This window comes from Phalacrocorax aristotelis, chromosome 2, assembly GCF_949628215.1.
Source record: "Phalacrocorax aristotelis chromosome 2, bGulAri2.1, whole genome shotgun sequence".
Lineage (NCBI taxonomy): Eukaryota > Metazoa > Chordata > Aves > Suliformes > Phalacrocoracidae > Phalacrocorax > Phalacrocorax aristotelis.
The window spans coordinates 126,528,245-126,549,741 of NC_134277.1; the positions used below are offsets into that span (position 1 = coordinate 126,528,245).

Genomic DNA, 21,497 nt, shown 5'->3' on the forward strand with positions numbered 1-21,497 from the left:
GCAAGTCATTCTCAGTGAAGCCTGCGTTTATAGGCTTTGCAGGGACTGTTAACAAAGCAACATCTTCATAATGGGACCTGCAGCAATAAAGTGCACCTAGTCATTAGCAGAGCCTGACGTTTTCCATCTGTGTCCTGTGTTCCTATGCAGATCTTGTTTTGTGATCTCTTTGAGTACTATTGCGATCACTCATTGATTACTTATGCTGGAATTTATGTGATGTTTATGGTGCATCTTGAGGTAGTGGTAGTTATATTTTATCGTCTGGAAAATAAAATTGACACGGGCCTTTAAATAACAAGGAAAGCAGAGTAAAGGCTGTCAGCCTTCGTTATATTTATCCACTGCGCTTCACCCTACGTCCCGTACAATCCCTTCATCCGCTGTCCCAGAGGGGTGAATCAAGAGCATGAGCTTTGTGGTAGCTTTGTCGGGTGAAGCTGTGTCCTCGCCGAAGTCAAGAGCAGAAATTCCACTAATTTCATTTGGGCCACGTTTTTACTGTTGTTTTTAGTTGCTTTGTTGCAACTTGAATACTGTTAAAAATACATCATGCTCTTTTGTGGATGCTTTTCAGCGAAGAATGGCTGAAACCTGGTGTGGGAGCCTACAGGGCAACACAGAACCGGGGAGGGAAGGCACATTGTTTGCTGTCAGTTAGCATCATTCGGTCTGTGTTTAGAATGCAGCTTTAGTTATGAGAGAAAACATAAACTTGAGTATTGCACAATAACATTGTGGTAATAACAGTGCTAGAAATAAATATTTGCCAGAATGGGGCCAGTTCATAAATTTCTTTCAAATTTCAAAAAACTGCGTATTTAGAATATATGGAGCTATAATTCCAAAGTTTCTGCATAGTTTATTCCTCCTACTGTCCTTGCTTGAAATCAAGGGATGAATATTTTGTAGAGGATTTATTTGTAGTTAATGATAGTTGTATAGCTATTGCTGCTCTAGGCTGTATTGTGTTCCCCTAAATCATGCAGATAGTGCGCCTGTTATTTAAATGTGAATATCTGACAAACATATTACAGACCTAAGAGTGATTAGAGCACGATGCCTAGAATGAATAAGTGCTTTAGGTCTCTGGCTCTGTCGCAAAGGAATCCTGAGTCAAAGTGTCTGGCTAAAAATACAGCTTTAAAAAGCCAAAACCCCTGTGCCCCTTTGTACATTTTATATTCTACTCAGCAGGTCTGCAACAGTCGATGGGTATTAGAGGAGCTCAGTTAGTGAGAACTTTAAGAAAGGTTTTATTAATGTATGCATAGTATTAAAACAAACCGTGTTTGAATGGGTGTGTAAGTTTTTAGCTTTGTTTTTCTTTAAATAATCTCTTAAGTCTAGCAGTTGTTATAAGGAAGAGCAATAGCGGAAATCCAGAGTGAATCCTGGAAAACCCAATTGAGTCCATAGAAGAATTACACCTATGAAGTAGACATTTGGATGTAAACAGAGTAAAAGGAGCATTTCTTAGGTCCCTAAGCATATTTCACACATTTCCTGGGAGTGGGTGAAGAAAACCTATTTGCCTTTGAATTTCTGCAGTGCAAAACTGGTACGAGAGCTGTACACAACAGGAGATTCAGATGCCTAAGCAGTGAATTTCTTTGGGAGTTTAAGCCAGAAGAAAGACATTTCTATATCCCTGTTGCTGCAATGATGATTTTCACAGCTGGAAACTAAGTGGCACAGTTTTGTCTTCCTGAGAGTATGCTGTACTGCTGCTGCTCAGCCTTTTTCATTACCAATGAAATTAATAAGTGGCAAGGCTCTCTAGAGTCGCTGCTGTGTTTCAGGTGCCCATGGACAGCAGAGAGGCTGGTAGGAATTGCGCTCACTTTCCCTGCTAGCAGCAGAATTAGGCTGCAGCCATCACCAGCACAGGCAGGAGAAGTTGTTTCATTAGCACTTTACATTTATCCACCTCTCTTTCATCCCACTTTCTTTTCTAACAGTGTCTGGTTAATAATTTTTAGCTCTGTGAGATAAGAGTACTGAATAAACTTTCCCGTGATATTTAAATGCAGCACCCCGGTGAAATGGGGCAATTTAAACAATACACAAAGCCTTAGTTGATCCTTTTTTGCAGCTGCATGTACCATAATTCATACCAGCAGCCCCACAGGTACAAAGGCTCTGTGCCTGGCCACGTAACAACCTTGCTGTTACTCCCCTGGCTCCCTGTGCTGGCCCGAGTGGGCATTTCTGCCCTGGCTCTTCACCAGGTCTTTGCTTTTCTTTCTAGGCATGCCTGAAGCTCATTGCCAGTCACAGCATAGTTCCATTGACTTCAGGGCACTTGGCTCCATACGTGCTTGCAAACAAGCACTCCTGTTCTCTCAGATGAACATGCATGCTCTCTGGGATTTTTTTTCCCCTTCCTTCTTCTTTGTGCCTTTCAAGTGTGGTGTTGAAGCCAATGTGGATGATTAGCCTCTTAAGCAATGCTTGCTGGCATCGATCAAGGCTGTCCTGAGTGAGGAAGTTGTTAAGTACTGGGGAAAGACTTCCAAAAGCAGCCTTGAGTCCAATGCCTCGGTTCCCACAGCTCCAATCTGAAGTGGTGTATGGAGCCGCTCGCCAGAAGAAAGGAGTTGGCAGCTGTTCTCTGGGGCAGGACCATGGTGGCCTTTAATGGCAGTGGCCGAGGAGGAAATGGAGAGTTGTGGTCTTGCTTATTCAAGTGGCATTAACTCAGTTGGGTGACAGTGGTGTTTAGTACAGAGAGTTGCGGGGTTTGGGGGGATTTGCTTTCTCCTGACAAGACTCCTGGTCTCACATAGGTTTGATTTCTGCACACAAGTATCAAATACACACACCAGTGAGGCGTTTTTACAAGCACTTAGCCATCAAGCTCTGAGCTGGCAGCATGGAAAGATTTGATTTGTATGTACGGAAGAGAAAAGTGTGTGTGCAGATGTGTGTTGGAATTGGCTTCAGCTCGTTTGGAAATTTGATACTTAATTTCAAAACAGTACCAATAAATATGTTGATTCAAATGAGGAAAGTGAGCTTTTTCCCTTTCAAAAAGAATTACTTAAAATTCAGGAAGTCAAACTGCTGAGGAGTTAGTGCTAGGATTTATAAAACAACATTGAAAGGGAAGCTTAATTAACATTTCACTACCCTTTCAGTTGCACTGAATGCGTGTCTGGTTTATCACCCACCTAAATATGTTAGTTTGTATTTGAAGAATGCCTGTGACAGTGAGCCTTCAGGAGAAAGCTCAGCTTTTTCCTATAATCTCATTATAACATTTATATATTTTATTTGCCTGCTTTGACCTTGGATGATTTAGAGAGAATATTCAATGTGTATGTCATGTATTTCTGGGAATCAGTACTTGAGGTTGCTTTCTTTTTACTGTTAATGTATCTTTAGCTAGAATTTTAATTTTTTGTTGGGCTTTTTGCTCTAGGCACTATACTGATGGCACGCCCTATATTAGTAAGTGGGTTATTGATGGATGACCATGCACGGCATGGCAGTACACATGAAAGCAGGTCATCCCTAGGAATGATGCTGCTCTGCGTTCCTTACAGGAGTGGTGAAGAAGCAGCTGCTTTTCTTTCTCTCCCTGAAGAACACAGCGATAACAGAAATGGGATATTAAAAAGGGCAGCATAGATTAATGGGGCAGTAATAAAACAAATGACACCCATTAGCTAAATCACTGCTGAAAAGTAGATTCTGCGATAAGTGCCCTTCAGTGCCTCATGTGGGAAAAATTGTTACAGCACTTGTAACATCATCCATGGTGTTGGATTTTAGACTGTTGTGACAGTCCTAAGTGATAGGATCTTAAAATAATTTTGAAGGAGGTAAACTTCATTTGCACTTAGTGGTTGGTAGAAAACTTGAATGATTATATCCAAATGTGAAGACAAGTTCTTTTCGTTCAAACCCAGTCAGAATGTTTTTGCCTGCTCACAAAATATTTCATTAAAAAATGAAGCCTTTTTTTGTTGTTCTGTTAAGCCTGTAAGGTGATCACGAGAACTTGGAAATCCTTATTTTACTACTGGAGCACTGGTGCTTTGGGGACTAATGTTCAAACAGGCTTTGAACTGGAATAGGTGGCTTTAGCAAGATCTCCTACTTTTTAGTTGTTGATTTTAGATTAAATTAACAATGAAACGTGTGCATTGCACTTAAAGCACTACATATCTCTGTTTGCTCTCTGCTTTTTAAACCAGACTGTTTTCTGGAGCATTTAATAAAAAAGGAAAATACACTTAATTTCTTAGAATTACACGGTATGTTGCCTATAACGAGAAGAATGTTTGGGGTTCAGAGATAAAATGTGAACACAAATCAACTAATCAAAGCCAAAGATATTAGTTTGAAAGTGCTCTTCCATTGATCTTCAGGAGATAGGTGGGTCTAAGTCTCTGAATTGACACATTTTGCTTCCCTTTTTCTCCAGAAATACATGGCTGTATCATAGTGGGGTTTAATTTTTAAAAAAATTTTTTCTCTTCCAGTGTAATTTTGTTAAATCCAAGCTTAGACAGTAAGCAACAACCAGCACGTTTCTCATAAGATGCACAGGGGTGCAGAGCGAGAGGGGGGCATGGGCGCCCTGAGCGCCGCCTCCCCTGCGCCGGCGCCGGCGGCTGCATCCCGTCCGGCGGTGGGAGAGGAGGGCCGGGAGGCGGCTGTTGCTATCGCTCTGATGTCAGGCGCTCTCGCTAACGTGTGGTTGGTTATTCTGCATTTCAGATCGCTGCCGGTAGCGGAGCACAAAGGGAACAGCGAGACTCCCGCATCTTTCAGCAAGAAGAAAGGAGTCGGCGGAGCAGACTAATACGGACTTGTGTCGGGTGGCCTTGCCCTACAAAGGCTGCCTTTAAAAGAGAAACGCAGTGTTATTTAATGAGCTGTGAGATGAGGCGCTGCTGCTAACGCTCAGATCCCAGGATTCATCGGCTCTTCATTGTGCTTAATGTACATGTTTCTGCACCGTGCATTTAGGAGATCCCAGAGAAGAATCCAAAACGGCTGCGGGGGAAAGACCACCAAACATGCCTACAGAAACACTACCGACAGGTAGCATGGTGAAGCCGGTCAGCCCTGCTGTCACTTTCACGTCCGCCGTTCCTCTCCGCATCCTGAACAAAGGACCTGACTATTTTCGCAGGCAGGCGGAGCCTAATCCAAAAAGACTGAGCGCGGTGGAGAGGCTAGAAGCCGACAAGGCAAAATATGTCAAGAGCCAGGAGGTCATCAACGCCAAGCAGGAGCCTGTGAAGCCAGCGGTGCTGGCAAAGCCGCCGGTCTGTCCTGCGGCCAAGCGAGCTCTGGGGAGCCCCACCTTGAAAGTCTTCAGTAACAACACAAAGACCGAGAGTGGCGTCCAGAGAGAAAATCTGAAACTCGAGATTTTGAAGAACATCATCAACAGCTCCGAAGGCTCCAGCTCAGGTTCAGGGTATAAGCACGGTCCCCGAAACTGGCCGCCCCACAGAGCTGACTCAACAGAGCTGAACCGACACTCGTTTGCCGAATCTTTGAAGGTTTATCCCACACAGGGCCGTAGCAGCCCACAGGAGAGCAGCTCCAATGTCAGCAGAAGGCTCCTAGATCAGTCGGCAGAGACTTTCTTGCATGTCTCTCACAGCTCTTCAGACATTAGGAAAGTAACTACTGCAAAGCCCTTAAAAGCAATACCCTGCAGTAGTTCAGCCCCACCTCTGCCTCCAAAGCCCAAAATCGCTGCCATCGCCACCCTGAAATCCCCAGAGATTGAGGCAGTCGAGTCTGGATGCGGAGTTAGTAGAAGACCCTCCCTACAGCGATCAAAATCAGACTTAAGTGACAGATACTTTCGTGTCGACGCGGATGTTGAGCGATTCTTTAACTACTGCGGACTGGATCCTGAAGAGCTTGAAAACCTCGGGATGGAAAACTTTGCAAGGGCTAACTCTGATATTATATCCCTCAACTTTCGCAGTGCAAGCATGATTAGCTCAGACTGTGAACAGTCTCAGGACAGCAACAGTGACCTTAGAAACGATGACAGTGCCAATGACCGTGTGCCATACGGCATTTCTGCCATTGAAAGGAATGCCAGAATCATCAAGTGGTTATATAGCATCAAGCAAGCTAGAGAGTCACAGAAAGTGTCCCATGTGTGAGAGAAAATCCACCGTAGAAAAAGCAAGGACTGTATCTTTGTCTGTGAATATTCAGTTGTGAAGGGTTGTGAAGTCTACTTGAAGTCTTGTACACTTCTCAAATCTCTTTGTGTTGCTTGTTGTGCAATGTTTCCAAGTTGCATGCCTGTCAACATGTGAGCTGACCTGGCTTCCACTTGAACAATAACTAACTACAAAGCCTGGCTAAGCATACACATTATCTGCCAAAAGTTTAAGACGAGAATCTAATTAGGGCTTCAGTATAATCAGAGTGTTTACATGGAAAGGTTATATGACTTCTTTGGTATTTATGTGGTTCCTTGTGGGTTTTATATGTCACTTCTTGTCTTAATACAGAAATTGTCAACTGACGTTACTAGCTTTTAAGTTGAAACAGAATCCCTTTTGGGGGGAGGAAGAGTAAAATTGGCCAAAATAAGAGGTTTAGGCATTCGACGATAGGCAAAGCAGCCTTATCTCTTGTAGAAAGTGCGTTATTGGCACGTGTAAAACTGTTTCTGAAAGGCAAAGAATGTTACGTTCTTAAATTACGTATCTCTGTTCAACTATATATCCCTACTTGTAGTAAGGGACTGTTCAGTAAAGGTTTCTTTTTTCTAGATAAGCTCCCTCAATTTTACAGCAGAAGTAGTTAGTGAATCTGCTTGACCTCTCATAAATTAAATGAGTCTTGCATTTGGGTTGGTGTAAACGTTTTGATGATTTTGTGTTACCCTGTTGGAAAAGCTTAAAGAAGGTTGGAATCAACAGATGGAAATGCTGCAGGTGTGGGATTTTGTGAGTTTGTTTTTTACTCAAAGATTCCTGGTCTTAAACTTTTGACGGGAATGATTAGATCCTATAGCTGATATTGAATGCCTTTATTAGTCAAACACATCATGACTACAAACTCCATGCTGTCTGTTAATTTTTTTTGTAGACCTATTTGAACAGTTAATGAACAAAAATGGAAACACACAGCCATATCAATATAACACCTATTCAGAAGTAAATACACTCAGTAGCTTAACTATATCTGAAAAATTGTGATTATGTTGTCTTGCATATGTTATATCCAAGGCTGTGAAAATTTGTTACAGCTCTAGGAAAGTGTAGAAACATGACAGTATGTAGCTTTTTTTCCCCCCCCCCTCCTTATGATGGTTAGTGCTGCAGGTCAACATGTTACAAATCTTTCGACAATCTGTGTCTTCCCAGTGGTTTAATTAACTGTCATTTCAACTGACAGTGGTGGTGTGGTAGCGGAGGGGTTGAAAGTACAGTGGTCTGCTTCATTATTATTGTAAACATGCTTTGAAGTAAATTGCAGCACTACCTTATACTTCATCAGCTAATAGGAAACTTTTTTATTGTGTAAATGCTGTAAGACTTTGTATATACTTCAGTTGTTACGAAATCTTTAAAAGGAAGAGTGTTATGCTAATAAATAGCTCCTGGTGCAGGTATGGTAGGTTTTTTGTTCTTTTTTTTACCCCTCCCATTCTTAAAACTATATCGGGAACTCAATTGCAGTGTGTTTTAGTGCTGTAGAAGGTCTTGGTTAAATAATAGTTCCAGTAAAAGGTTTCTTTTACTAAAGTGCTTTTCAGAATATAATTTTTTATAAAGTAACTATAGCAGCATGATCTGTCTGAAGAACTAGAAGAGATTTTCAAGACTCCTAAAATAGCTTGCTTCTTCCTTACCTAGCAATGTTACTGTTCCCGTTTATAGCATCTGTTCATAATGAATCACCGCAGTCTTCTGAATACTTCTTCAGTAGTGCTTATTTATATATTTGAATATTAAAGATGTTTTACAAAGTCGGGTTCTATCTTTTCTCTAAGAAGCCTGTAACCCAACTTCTTACCAATAGCCACAGTTTTAATGCAGGCGAGCCTAGAAGCGGAGCCACACAGTCATTTGTTGCCTATGGAATTATCCTCCGCTAATTTTTATACAATTGTTTTCCAAATGATTGTTCATGTGGGGGGAAAAAGCACACGTTCAGTTTCAGGAGGCTGCTCTATGGTTTTTACAGTTGGCTTCACAACCTAAGACTTACAACATTCCTAGTTCAGTCAAAAAAAAAATGAGGAGCTATGTATTTCAGCTACAGGCACATTTGTGACATTTTAAGCTCCATGGGTTTCAGTTGGCATTGACATCACACTGGTTTTTCAAGCATATTTTTGCAATAGTAAGTTCTACTCAGTTCAGTGACTATTTTGCCAAGGAAAATAATGCTTAAGGGATTAAAGCCAAGTGTAATGCAGCTGTACAGCAATGAAATAAAGAAGTTAAAACCTAAATAAAAATGCACTCACATTGTTCTCTCTCAAGTGTTTTAAGAATGATGATAAACATGCTATCTCAACTGTTGTCAGCCAAAAACAGTAATAAAGAAGCCTTTGTAACCAGAAAGTGGATTCGAGCTTATGCTAGTATTCTGAACTTGTTTCCCAAGGTTTGTAAGGAAGCAGAAGGCTCTTGAGGAATCAAATTAATTCCCTTTTAATGCCAGAAGGGGTTTAGGCTGGTGAGCTACCTGTAAGAGAGCATTTCCTCACCCGAGATCTTAAGCAGCACCTTTGACACAGCACAGGCTCTGACTCCGCTATCCCTGCTTCTTACAGTTTGCATGTGAATAAGATTGTACAGGCCCCAAACCTTCACAGTCAACTGAACTTGCAACTCTGGTGAGCTTGCAGTAGTAGAAATCACAAGATTGCAAAATGTCCATAAGGCTTTCAACAGGCCAAAAACAATTGCCGTAATTTGTCACTTTATTACAGTTTATGCAGATACTATTTATTTAATTATTTATTTATTTACAGTCTTGGTATGACCTGAATGTTTGCATAAAAGCCGCATTGTTGGTGTCGGATCTGTTTTTGTTTTCAAATGGGAATAACCGTTTTGCCTTTGCAGACGCGTCGAGGGGGTTCACTGTTTGTTTCTGCATTAGGAGATTCATGAGTGCTGAACGTTGAATTTGCAGAGTTGTAACCAACTCAGATGCCTCATCGGAGACCCGTTCTGGTCTTGCTCCTGCTGCCTCCATCAGGCATTTACTCAGGTGCATCGTGCACAGCAAGCGTCCCCGGTTAAACAGCAGCTCTTGTTGCAGCAGCAGCTCTTGAGGGCGATGTGAGTCTGTGGCACCCTGTGGAAGCCAGTACTGAGCCCAGCTCTGACAGTCCTGGCCCCGGAAGGGAAGGAAAATGCAGTATGTTTTCAGTAGTTAGTGTAAGTTCACACTCACGCACAAAAGAAACCACCACAGATGTTTATGGTGGTCCTGTTATTTTGACTTGCCAAGGAGGGAAAGGAAGAGGGAAATGATGTGACAAGTACGCTTTGAAATCTGTGTACAGCTTTGCGCAGAGAGAAACTTTCTCTGAGTGAGAGAGACGGGCAGCAAAGTAAAACTGCTCTTTTAATCACATCACATTATATAGTAACAATGTTGTGAAAGATGAGAGAGAGAGAGGAACTGTGCCACGAATTTACATTCAACAAATACAAGTACTGAAATTTTCTTTCTTATGAATTCTCTTTCTGCAAGGGAGAGCGCTGTGCTGCAATCGTATATACCATCTGAGTGACCGAGGGCTTTTGAAGGGTAAACTCAGAATGATGATGCTTTTGGCAGAAATTCAAAAATCAAAAGACACGCTCAGACAACAGAGCCAATCAGTATTGCTGACTTATCTCTTTTTACAGCAGTTTATCCATCCATGGAGGCCATACGCATTTGATTCCAGTCATTCAATGAAAAACAAAGTGTTTAATGGAGCTCTGCAGTACAGAGCTGAATAATTTCAGTCTGCAGGAGAACAGGAAGGGAGCTAAACCTTAAAAACAGTCTTCCTGATACCTATTGATTATGGGATGATAACGTTCAGTACGTTATAGTCAGAGCTCATTTGTTCATAAGAAACTTTTTATTAAGCAGAGCAGTCAAGCCAATAAACCTGGGAGGTGCCAGTTTTCCAAGGCTATAAAACTCATGTTTTATGTGATTAATGGTACCACACCAGTAGCCGAGCACATTAGGCTTAGAATATAAGAGCATCTGGAGCTTTGTTCCCATGAACAGTAAGGGTCCATCGCCTATTTTGGCAATGAATATAAATGCAGATATAGTGTAAGGTCCCTTTGTGCTGTACAAGAGAATAAATTGGTCAAGGTGTTTTGTCCTGAATTGTGATATATAGCTCTATATTAAAATCCATGTTACCAAGGCTTAGATGTTCACTGATACTCTGAATTTATCTGACATTCCTTGCTGTCAGCAGAAAGACTCCAATAATCTGCCCTTTGAAATATATCACCCATAGCTTAACGGGAAAGGCCATTAAGATTGTCTGTTCAGCGTAAGAACTTTTACCTCCTGATGATGGCATCTGTTAAGTGAAGCTCTAAATATGCAAATTTTTCTCCCTGGAAGCCCAAGTGGTGATCAGTAGCTTTGTCCTAGCGTCGTTACAGTGAGTATCTTGTTGCTAAAGTATTCAGATGTTGTCCATTTGGGGTGTAGTGCAATAAAGTGGAGACACCTACACCACAGCATCTGTCTTGCCCTGGCAGGTAGGAACAGCCTTCGAGCATATTTTATATTTGATCACTTAAGAATTTGGTTGTGGCTGCTCATCAACACGCAGTAATAATAAGTGGTGGCTTTTTTTTTAGTTTTCATGAAAAACAATTATATAACTAAAACTGTAGTCTCTTAAATGTCATTCTTCTAAATTTAAAGAAATTTTCATGATGGTCTTATGACAAGAGTAAGAGAGTGCTAGTATCTGTGCTATTATTGTTTCCTGCTTTTGGCACTGTAAGTCTTCTCCACCTTCTTGGTGTCTTGCCTTTTCTGAGTTTTCCCAGCTTCCATTCTTCCTTTCTGCATGTTCCTTCCTTGTCTTGTCTGTTGTTTTCATCTTCTCTCAAATGTATGACCAAGGTCATCATCTTCACCTCGCTTAGCCTCTTCTCAAGCAGCTTCATCCTTCGGTTATGTCAGTGCCCCTGAATCCCAAAGCAACTCCCCCACAACTTGTCCTGTCTTTTACAACCCCCTTATTCATGGCAGCCTGTTTCCGAGAGAGTGACTCTGTGGATGCAGTTGAGCAGCCATGTCCTGAACAGATAGTAGTCTAGTGGATTGTTTTTTAATTTTCCAGTGTGCCATGCCATTTGCAGGCAAGATGAAACAGCAAGAGGCAGTTCTTCAGGGAGAACTAGTGATTGAACACATTCATGAAGAGCAGGATGCCAGACATATTTTGAAATATCTCTTCTCATATTTGGACCTTGTGGTCCAAAATTGCCTGTATTTCTTTCTCTGCTGTATCTCACTCAATACATACCCTTGCTGCTACTTCTGTACAAAATGTTGGGTTGAGGACCATGGTGTGCAAAGGTGGCACGATTTCTAGTTAAAAGAGTGATACAGGCCTGCTACGCAAGCAATATTTCCCATTCTTCCTTCTGCCATTTGATGGTATCATGGCACCTGTGTGCCTTACACCTGTGGCATCCAGACCACTTGCACTGTCTGCTCGGTTCCATGGCAGCCGGACAAAGAGCACTGCCTAAAAAGGCCATCATAAACGAGAGGGCGGTGGAACATCCAGGAGAGGCAAGGTCTGTCCTCACCTGCCTAGTGCAGGAGACTTCCAACTGTGGTAAGAGAGGTTTGCAAGCTAAAATCCCCAGGCTGCCGTCTCATGAAGCCCTGGGGCTGAGGGTCTGACACCTCAATCCAGTGTACGGGAAAAGGGTACCTGTGTGTTCATATGGGAGGTGGGATAAATCAGTGTATGAAAGCAGAAGGCACCTGGTGAAGCATGCCACTGTTTCAATAAAAACCTGCTCTTCATATCTTAAAAAATCAAGAAGGGAAAAAAAGGAACAGGACTGAAATTTGGAGAACAGCTGTGTATGCTAATGCTTTCAGATGAGATGTGGAGGTAGGTAAATAGTTTTGCTTTTTAGGAAATTAAGCTTTTAAAAAAATCTTTTGATAAATGGCCTGTTTTTCAAGTGTATTAATCTTTTTATGAAGTCAGTCTTGCCATTCTGAACTGTAAAACCTTTGCTACTCTCAGCACAGACCATTCGGGAATGTACTGACAGTGATTTGGAGTGGCTTAAGGAGTAGGATAAAAGGTTGCTTAGCTGAACGTGAACTTTATTTTACTAAAGTTTTTGGGGATGGTGGTTTGTTCTTTATTTTAAATAGTTTGGGGGGACAGCAGAAAATTCACATAGTCTTATTTATTAATGTTGGCCTGCAAATAAGGCTTGGGAACACAGGTTCAGTTAGTGTGTCTAACTGCATGAAAATTATAGTATTAGGTTTTGGCAAAGGCTTGATTTTCTTTATTCATGTTTTGCATATCTTGGAGCATATCGGCTTACATGTATCTGGCACCAAACTACCTCATCCCATCTGAAAACACTTTCTGTGAGCTTATGGGTTTGAGTCCATCTGCTGAATTTTCCTTTGTGTTGAAGGACTCTGAACAAAGAGCTGTCAATGCTTTCAATTTCCCATGGTTTTGTTTCTAGCATGTTCGACAAACAAGGTCTTTCAAACCCTCTCCTACAGACTGAGTGAAAATAGGAGCTTTATATCCGTATGCGCTCTGATATTGAATTCAGGACGTAGAGAGCAGGCAAGAAGTCATATTGTAAAATTTTTTTTTTTGCTGCTGTTTCCCAACGAAATTGCAAGGTTGGATTTCCACCCCCACCCCTCCCGAAATGCTATACAGTGACACAGAGCCAAAGAAGCTAATAAAACCTTACAGGTTTTCCCACAGTGCCATGAGGAAACTATAAAACATGGCTGGGTTCTTCATCTGGGAAGACCATGAAAAAACTGATACCCAAATTTTGGCCCCATTGAAGTCAATGGGAGTTTTACCACTGATCTTAAGTGGGGTGGGCAGGATTTCACCCACTGTCAGAGCTTAGTATTTTGCCCTGTTTGGGGGTGGGTTTTTTTCCCCTACTGTAAATCTCATGCATTAGTTTTCTACTGCTTCCTCACCTATTCTTCTGTCTCCCCAAGCAGCACAAGGGTGGAAACCCTCCAGGCACCACAGGTAGGAGCCCTGGGAGCAGTGAAAACTTCTGCAGGTGTTCAGAGGTCCTTCCTTCCTTTCAGACAAACCCACAGCAGCATGGCTGGAGCACCTGCTTTTTGCAGCGGTATTTGCCTGGGCCATCAGCCTGGCTTGGTTAAAGGGTAAAAAGCCATAATTTTTGCTGACCTTATTCTTCTTCCTGGCTTGCAGGTGTGTCCCATGGTAGCCAAAATGGTGTCTAGTAAAATTAGTCACTCAAAGAGGCTGTTTCAGGCCTTTGATACCTGGCTGATACGTGTGCCAGAGGACACAGCCCTGATCTAAACACAAGGAAGCAGCTGCAAGTTCACTGTCTCATCCTTTGGTGTGGAAGGAGAAACCACCCTGGGTCTAGCTAGGTGTGTTGAAATTCCACATCTACAGCTCCTTCTGCTCACTGGGCCAAGAAATTGTACTGTGTTCCTGCGCAGTAGCACCATTAAGGCCCCTGATGAGGACCATGTGGGCTGCCAGACAGTCTAGAAGATGTTGCCCACACATGCAGCTGCATGTGTTGCACCTAGGCTGTCACTAATTTTTCAGTTACTTTTGCTGTGCTTACCCCAAGAAGAACCGTGTAATGTGCTGCACTGAACTATCTTAATGAAAAATATTTTTTCTACAGGATGTAGATCTGAGAGGTGAGGCAAAGAGAGGTTTGGTGTAGCACAAAATACTAGTACTGGTATCAGGAGAAGGTCAGGACCTACCTGCCCGAAACAGGGTGTGTCTATTTACACATAGGTAGCATGTGTTATAATACGTTCTCTGAATTTTTACTGGACTGCTAATGACCAGCTTATGGAAAAACTGGGAACTAATGAACCATCTTGAATATTCATATCAAGCCTCAAGGATGCCCCTTTCACTCATCTTTAAATACCACTGAAGTGTTTCAGGAACAATGTATGACTGGTGCTATTTTAAAACCAACTTGCCCTAACACAAACCACGTTTAAGTAATAAACTGCAAAGTAGTCAGCTGTGATATCAAAAATCTTTATGGGAGGTTATTTATGCAAGGCATCATTTCTGAAACGTTCAGGGCAGAGACCTTGCTCTTTGAAGGTCACAGCTGAAAGGTGTACGCTTCTCCCGTGGTTGTCCTACTTCCAGCTCTGCTACGGAAGAGGAGGCGAGGGGAACACTCCAGGGCCCTGTCCTGGCGAATCCCCCACCACGGGCAGGGCACTCCTGGGCTGTCAGGTCTTGGGGATGTGTTGGATTTAACACACAAATGCAGTTGTGATGTGGAATTAGAGATTTTCTAATGGGCTTATTCCAACCCAAGTGCCACACAGAGCTGATGCTCAGGGACACACCAGGTTTTCAGGGGGCTGCTGAGTGAACAGATGTTTAACGCCGTGAAATTGTGGAGTGTGTTGAAAGCGTATGGAAAGGGGTTTCTGACCACGTGTTTCACTGAATAAAAATGGCATTTCAGGTGGTTGAAATCATGGCAGAGCACTCTGATTCAGTAGATACTGGGAAAAAGTCAGCAGTCTGAGTGGCTGACTGAAGGCGAGAGCCTGTGTGGCTTAAGGAGCAATGAAGTCCTGCAGCTGCATCCAGCCCTTCTGGGATACAGCCTGACATGCCAGGCACGGGGAAGGCTGGGTCCACTGGAAGGAGGGACTAGCTCTATAAAGCCAAGCACCAAGCCAAGCCTAGGCAATTAATTATATTTTTAATTCAGCTTTTTTTAAGAATCATTTATAGCCTCATACTTATAGACTGGAAATCTAATCCATTGGTTTAATGTGTTTGTGAGTGGTGGCATTTTTTTTTTTACTTGTTTAGTATTATTTTAAGCCAGAGAGATAGTTCGATATGAACACCTGGCAGCTCTTGACACCTGGCACTTTTTCCCTGTGTCAGATGATAGCAGGTCATGGAGATAAAAATACGGGTTTGTTAGCTGGGTTATGAATAAGTTGAACCTTTTCAGGAAAAAACTGGTGAAAACCAAAACATACAGAAGCTTTTCCTGACTGATGCTGACTATTGCACATGTGGCTTTCCCAACAGCTACAAGTAAGTTGTTAGGTTCCAAAAATAAGTGTTAGGCTTGCTGTCTATAAAACCACTAAACAAGGAAGCAGGAGACAGGGCATGAATTTTTAGAGTGATCTTGGTGTTCGCATATCCTGCTGATGGCGGGGGGACAGCATATCCTGGCTGGTGCGGGGGGACGGCAAGGGGAGACGCTGGTGGTTTAGCACATGGTCTGTAGGAGAACAGAAGGGGGAGCAGAAATGTTATCTGAAAATAACATTAGCCATGACGGTCTGACCATGAGGTCTTCCTCAGGAACAGTCTGCAGGAGCAGAGCTAGACACTGTGTTTAAATGAACAAGCTTTTCAGAGCAGGGATGTTGAATGTTTTCACCCCTCAGTGCTCCCAAAAGATCTGACTGGCCACTGCCCTCAGTGCTGGCTTTTTATTTTTTATTGCCACTCTCACGAAACATCCCTACAGACTCATTTGTAATGTTTCTCTCATTTCCCTAGGTAGGGAATGCCAAGATAAGAATACTGGAGGTCTTTGTACTGTCAGCAGTGAAACACAGCAGAGATGAGTGTGATACGAAAGGTCCAGGAGTCCAGGAAATTATCTTCAGCCTGCTCCCTTCAGAAACCACCCCCTTATGGGAAGGCACTGATGTGCAATAGCAGAGGCAGGAGCTGCCTCCTTTTAATGTTTTGGGAAGGAATTACTGGCCTCTTTGAATAAGATGCCAATCCCAGGCTCCCTCAGAGCTTCTGCTGAAAACAAATTGCCACTTTTTTCAGTCTTGTCCTGCGTCGCACCTCAAACGTTATTGCTGCTGCAAATAAGCAGCATTTCTACAGGGATTTAGTAGGTGGCGGGGTTGGGGGAAAAGGATCCTTGGCTGATCCGGGTCCTCATGTGTCCCTTCCCGCTGTGCTGCAGGAAGGCACACTTCTGCAGAGCAATGCTGCTTGCTTCCATATTTCCCCTATGCTTCACCACCGCTGTTTCTTTCCCAGACCAATGTTTTCATGTCAGCTACTCAGGAGCTGAAGATCCTTTCTCCTGGAACTCATCATTCCGATGTTGAGCGGTGAAATCAGAAATTAGAGCTGCAGCTGTTTGCCAGTTTGGCTTATCCTTGAAATTTTTTTCTGACAACAGCTTGGGTCTCCACTTTATTTATGACCAGCCATATGAAACTGTGTCATGAAGCATATTACTAAAATTTTAGTTTTCTCATTGTTTTTTTACTGTAAGCTAAGGACATTTATTTTTCTGCCTTCATATTTTTAGTCTTTGAGTTTCCTCAGGTTGAAGCATTTATTTCTTTAGGCGACAGTGTCTATGTTCTTTGAAAGACTGTGTATTATTTGTTAACACTGTGGTACACGTAACTCTACTAAACTATCGATATGCATGTAGTTAGTCCATTGAATATATATGCATTCGGGACCAGGAGGCAGGAACACTAAATGTGTGGGAAAATTTAGAAATAAATTTTTGAGAAGCAGTTTGGAGCAGTTCCAGTCTATCTGAGCACTGCAGATGTAACACAGGCTGCCTGCATTTGCAATGCACAGTAAAAATTATCAGAAGATTCTGATTAGTAAATGGAATGTGTAATGTGTTCTCAACAGACCATTTTCCCATAAGAAATAACTCATTTTGAGTGCTGTTTATTTTTCAAAAGCACATAATAGAACTGACATCGAGAAAATTTTCTGTGGAACATGGGAAATAAAGAAAGCCACCTTCAAGTTAGAGGAGCCCCAAATCAAACAATTAGGTTGAAACACTTCTGCATTATTTCTAGCAAAGAATTTGATTGACAAGTGAGTAGTGAAAGAGCAGTAAATCTCTGCTCCCAGGGCTTTGTGGTCTCTAAGCAACTCAGGGTAGAAGGGCCCTTCCACTGCCTGCAGCCCACCCCACTGATGTCCCAGCGCACCATTTGGGTCGCTGCTCACGAGCAGAGTTAGCTCCATCTTTAAAATAAGTAGGGCCAAGTTGCTGCTTTAAGATGGCTTCTCCTTTACCAAGTTCTCTTTGCCCTTCTTTCCCAAAGACAATTCTCCTTCAGAAAACATAAGCTACTGCAGCCGTTGCATGGTTGTCTCTCCTGGCACCAGTGTGTGGTTATGTCCTGTCGTGATTCACTCTGTCTTGGCAACACTTGCATCACAACAAATTGCTTATGTGGCCTCTAAGAGCATGAAGGTGTTGTATCACAACATGATACCACAGCTGGTGATGGACAATGAGGCAGCTGGTAGCCCCTGATGTACCAGGTCACATCTGCCATGAAGGAAGTGGCTTGTGCCTAAGATGGGTGCATCTTTGGAGCCAGGAGAATTCATGGTCATCAAAATCAACATGTCCCATGGTTAGGTTGCCTCAGTGGAAAATCCTGTGCTCCAAGACCCTGCTCCTCAGCAGTACAAATGCCAGTGTTTTCTACTCTGTGAGAGCTTTCGAAATTCTTTGGAAACTGAATTTTGAGATGTCAGTCTTTTCTGGAGGGGACTCTTTCCTGAGACAGGGTTGCTTTTGTTGGCACAACTGTCAGCTGTTGTTTCAGGCGAATCTGTAAGCTCAGGCAGGCATTTACAGCAGTTACAACCCCTTCTTTTTCAGTTCTTTCCAAGAAAAATCTGCAAAATCTAGAAATCTATTCTCTGTACTAAAATGTAGGAATAAGGACTCTGGAAAATAATTAGGAAAGGTAACTCTTTGCCCTCTCCTTTTCTTTGGCTCTCCAGGAGTGCTCACACTACAAAAAAAAGGGACCATGCTCGTACCAAATATTGTAAAATATGTACACGTTTGTCACATGTAAACCACTGAAAACTCTAAATAAAGGGAGGCTACTGATTTTTCTTTTTATAGATTAGGTTTTGGGTTGCAGAACAGCTCACTGCATGTTGGCAGCCACTGAGCGGTGGGATTGGATCGCCTGCCTTCTCAGACAAAGTGCCACCTTGAAATGTGAACATAAGCATCAAAATGGTGCATTCCAGCTTGACAGTCAGCCCTGGTCAGGACTGGAACAGGAGACTTCTTTGGGATATTTGGATGCTGAGTGAAATGTCTGACAATTCAGTGTGTGCAGTGAGATAACAGATCAGCATACGAAAATGCAACAGGCTTAGTGTTGCTGAGGTCCCGATATTTTTCTGACCACTTCTGCACAGTAAGCATAGTGTAACTTCGCTGTAAACAGGACTGTTGTCTTTCCTTTGCTTTGGAAACTTTAACCATTGTCTCTTTCACTTAATCTGTTTTCTTTCATTGTATTAAAAACTCATCATATTCCTTTCCATCAGCAGTTAAATTTCTGGGCCAGTAGCAGTGACTCTTTGCATGTACTCTGCATTTTCACTTTGATTTTGAGTCCTTCTCAGTGATAGGCTATAAAAAACACCAAATCATTATGACTGAGGATGCCACACTGATGTAACTGCAACACTCTGTAGCTGAAAAATATCAGTGACAATTCTCTGTTCCTCTAATTCTGACTTTGAGAAATCATCAGATCAAAGCCAACCACTAAGTGAGTGTATGATGGGTTTTTTCCCATTTCCAAAAGAAATACCACAACTTGCAGAGCAGAAAATCCCCCCTATCCTTCTGTAAAATCCTGCAGAATGAGACATGCTTATGGCTGCAAAAGGAGGGAAAATCAGATAAAGTTCTGACACCCTGTAGAAGTGAAACTCCTGTCATTTCTGCCACCAAGGCTCTGATTTCACCCCAAAATTACAGTAACTACTTCCTTCAAAGAGTATTTTGCCTCCTTAAACATTGTTTTTGAGAAATGCGGCACTATCACCCCAGGTACGAATTTGCATTAGTGGAAAGTGATATGCCATCGTGAAAAGCAGGCTCCAGAAATTAATTCCTCCTGAGTGCGTTTTGTTATGTTGGTTTTTTTTTTTCCTTTTAAATAGACTCATTGATTTTTAGGCCAGATGAGATCACTGTAATTGTTTTGTCTGACTTTCTCCATAACATCAATTATAACCAGGCATGAATTAATTCCCCTTCGTATTACAGACTGTATTTCAGTTGAGAAATCCTATTTTGCTTTGAACAAAGGCAGTGACGGAGAACTCACAACAGCATTTACTAAATCATTTCAGTGGTTAATAACCCCCTGCTTAGATAAATTGTAATCTCCTTTCCAGTCTGAATTTGTCCAGCTTCAAAGAGCAGCCCTGAGGTACTGCTGTACATTTGTTTGCTAGGCTGAAGAGTCCAATACCACAGTTCTGCTTACTGCGTAGGTGCAGAGACTGTGGTTGTGTCTGCCCTTAACTTTTTCTTGGGCAAACTAAACAGCCCTCAGATGAACAGTTTTTCATCCTACCGGCTCCAGGGTGCCCTTGCAGAACTGACTAGCATAGTCAAAATGAGAAGGTCCATTACCCATGCATACACCGTTGATGTAGCACTAATGATATTTTCTTGTCTTTGTCCAGCCTTTGCACATGCTGGAGCAATGGTCAAGGTTTACAGGACATGTCTGAAGCAAGTCACCCTTGGCAGCCTTACCACACCTTCTTGCTCCTTCCTGCCATTTGCAATGCAGAGTGTCACTGGATCTGTCAGCGCACCACCACGTGCCATACCTCTCTAACCCCCTTCAGTCACAGTGATCCCTGTTCAAAAACCAACAACCCACAAAACAACAGAAAAACAGCAACACATTGTTCGGAGTGTTAAGGTTAACCTAGATCATGGTGACAGAATGGGGTTGGAGAACAGAGATGTGAGCAGCTACACTGGGTCACCTGTAGTCAAGACATGGTATTCAAGCTCAGCCAAAACTTCTCTTTGCTTTGTCCAAGGCTGTGCACTGAGCACGTTTCCATTGAACAGTCCTTAGTAGGAACAACTTTTTCCTGAATATTTACACCTGACTTTGTACTCAACTGCATGTTACTCAAGGTCTTCCTCAAGGGCATGGCCTTGGATTATTTGGTGGTTAACCTCACCAGACATCATTCTGCCTGGCATTCATGAGGGTCTTTGCTTGCTCTGGAGGAACCAAAATAATTTAAATTTTCAGTGAGTTATTTTATAAGTCCTTTTCAGATTTTTGTGGGGGACCCTTATGGTGCATGTGTGGGTACTGTTGAATCTGTAACTCCGAATGTTGTCTTCAGAGATCACTGAAAGAAAGCTAGTGTGTTCAACAGTCTCCATTCACCAAGTGGAACAGTTACTTTCTCCTTACAGCTCCCTTTTCTCTTTACTTCCCTCAGAATTGATCCCTAATATCATAGTGCTTAGAGCACAAGCTTTTAGGAGAGGTTAGGTCCTCTCTAGGACACCACAAAGTGTTGTCATAGCAGACATGTTAACACAGTTGTGTCTTCACTATCTTTTTGCCATCCCATTTTTAACTTCCTCTGCGGTTCCCTAGGAATATGTTAAGGAGAATTAAAAGTTATTTTCAGCATAAGGGAGACAAAACCTAGTGTTATATGTGTACAAGTGTCCAGTTACTGTGGATCCCATCATCTCTCAGACAGCATGACCTCTGCATGCTGGCTTTTTCATGCTGAACTTTATTTGACTTTAAAGAATGAAATTAATGTTTTTGCCCCTTACCTGTGTAGCTCATATATCGGTCAACAACTGTCGACTTTGCCCAGAGCAACTCTTGCTCTGTTAACCCACAAACTTGCTCTCCAGAGTTCTTCAACTGTGGACTCACAACAACTTACCAACTTCTGGTTTTGCTCAGGATTTCTTACCCTCACACAGCACAGAAATAATATTAATATTGTCCACTTAAACAAGGAAGCTTTGGGCCCATGCTTACAACTGTTGAGCCAGAAGATAAATGTTTCTGCAAAACTCAAGAACATGAGTTTAAAGTGCGAAAAGGCTTGAAAATTCACCTATCACAGGTGCGACTGCAGTTCCAATGCCATATAAATTAACCTTTGTTTTGACTTAGTGGGATTCCTAATGAAATATCTCGTGACTGCTTTTGTTTTTAAATTTACTATGCTTTAATTCAGTAATTGGTTTATGACTGTAATTACTAGTCTTTCAGGCAACACTTATTAAAAACAAATTAGGTTGTTCCAAACTCTGGTGATTTTATGATCTTATAGATCAATATAAATCACAGCTAATTAGGCTCTTTATCACTTAGGTTTTCCATACACAATGTATTACAGCATTGCAATAACAGGCAGTATTCCTACCTTT

General features: G+C 42.2%; 1 protein-coding gene across 5 annotated transcripts in view; it reads left to right on the top strand.

Moving 5' to 3' along the window:
* FAM110B (family with sequence similarity 110 member B) overlaps window positions 1-7,609 on the top strand; it is a 119,872-nt gene extending 112,263 nt beyond the window's left edge. For all 5 annotated transcript variants that reach the window (XM_075085073.1, XM_075085074.1, XM_075085071.1 and 2 more), the window contains one exon: window positions 4,729-7,609. In XM_075085073.1, the coding sequence (XP_074941174.1) occupies window positions 5,031-6,143 (1,113 nt within the window). In that variant the 5' untranslated portion in view covers window positions 4,729-5,030 and the 3' untranslated portion in view covers window positions 6,144-7,609. The remainder of the gene's footprint in view (window positions 1-4,728) is intronic.
* Window positions 7,610-21,497: the final 13,888 nt, after the last annotated feature.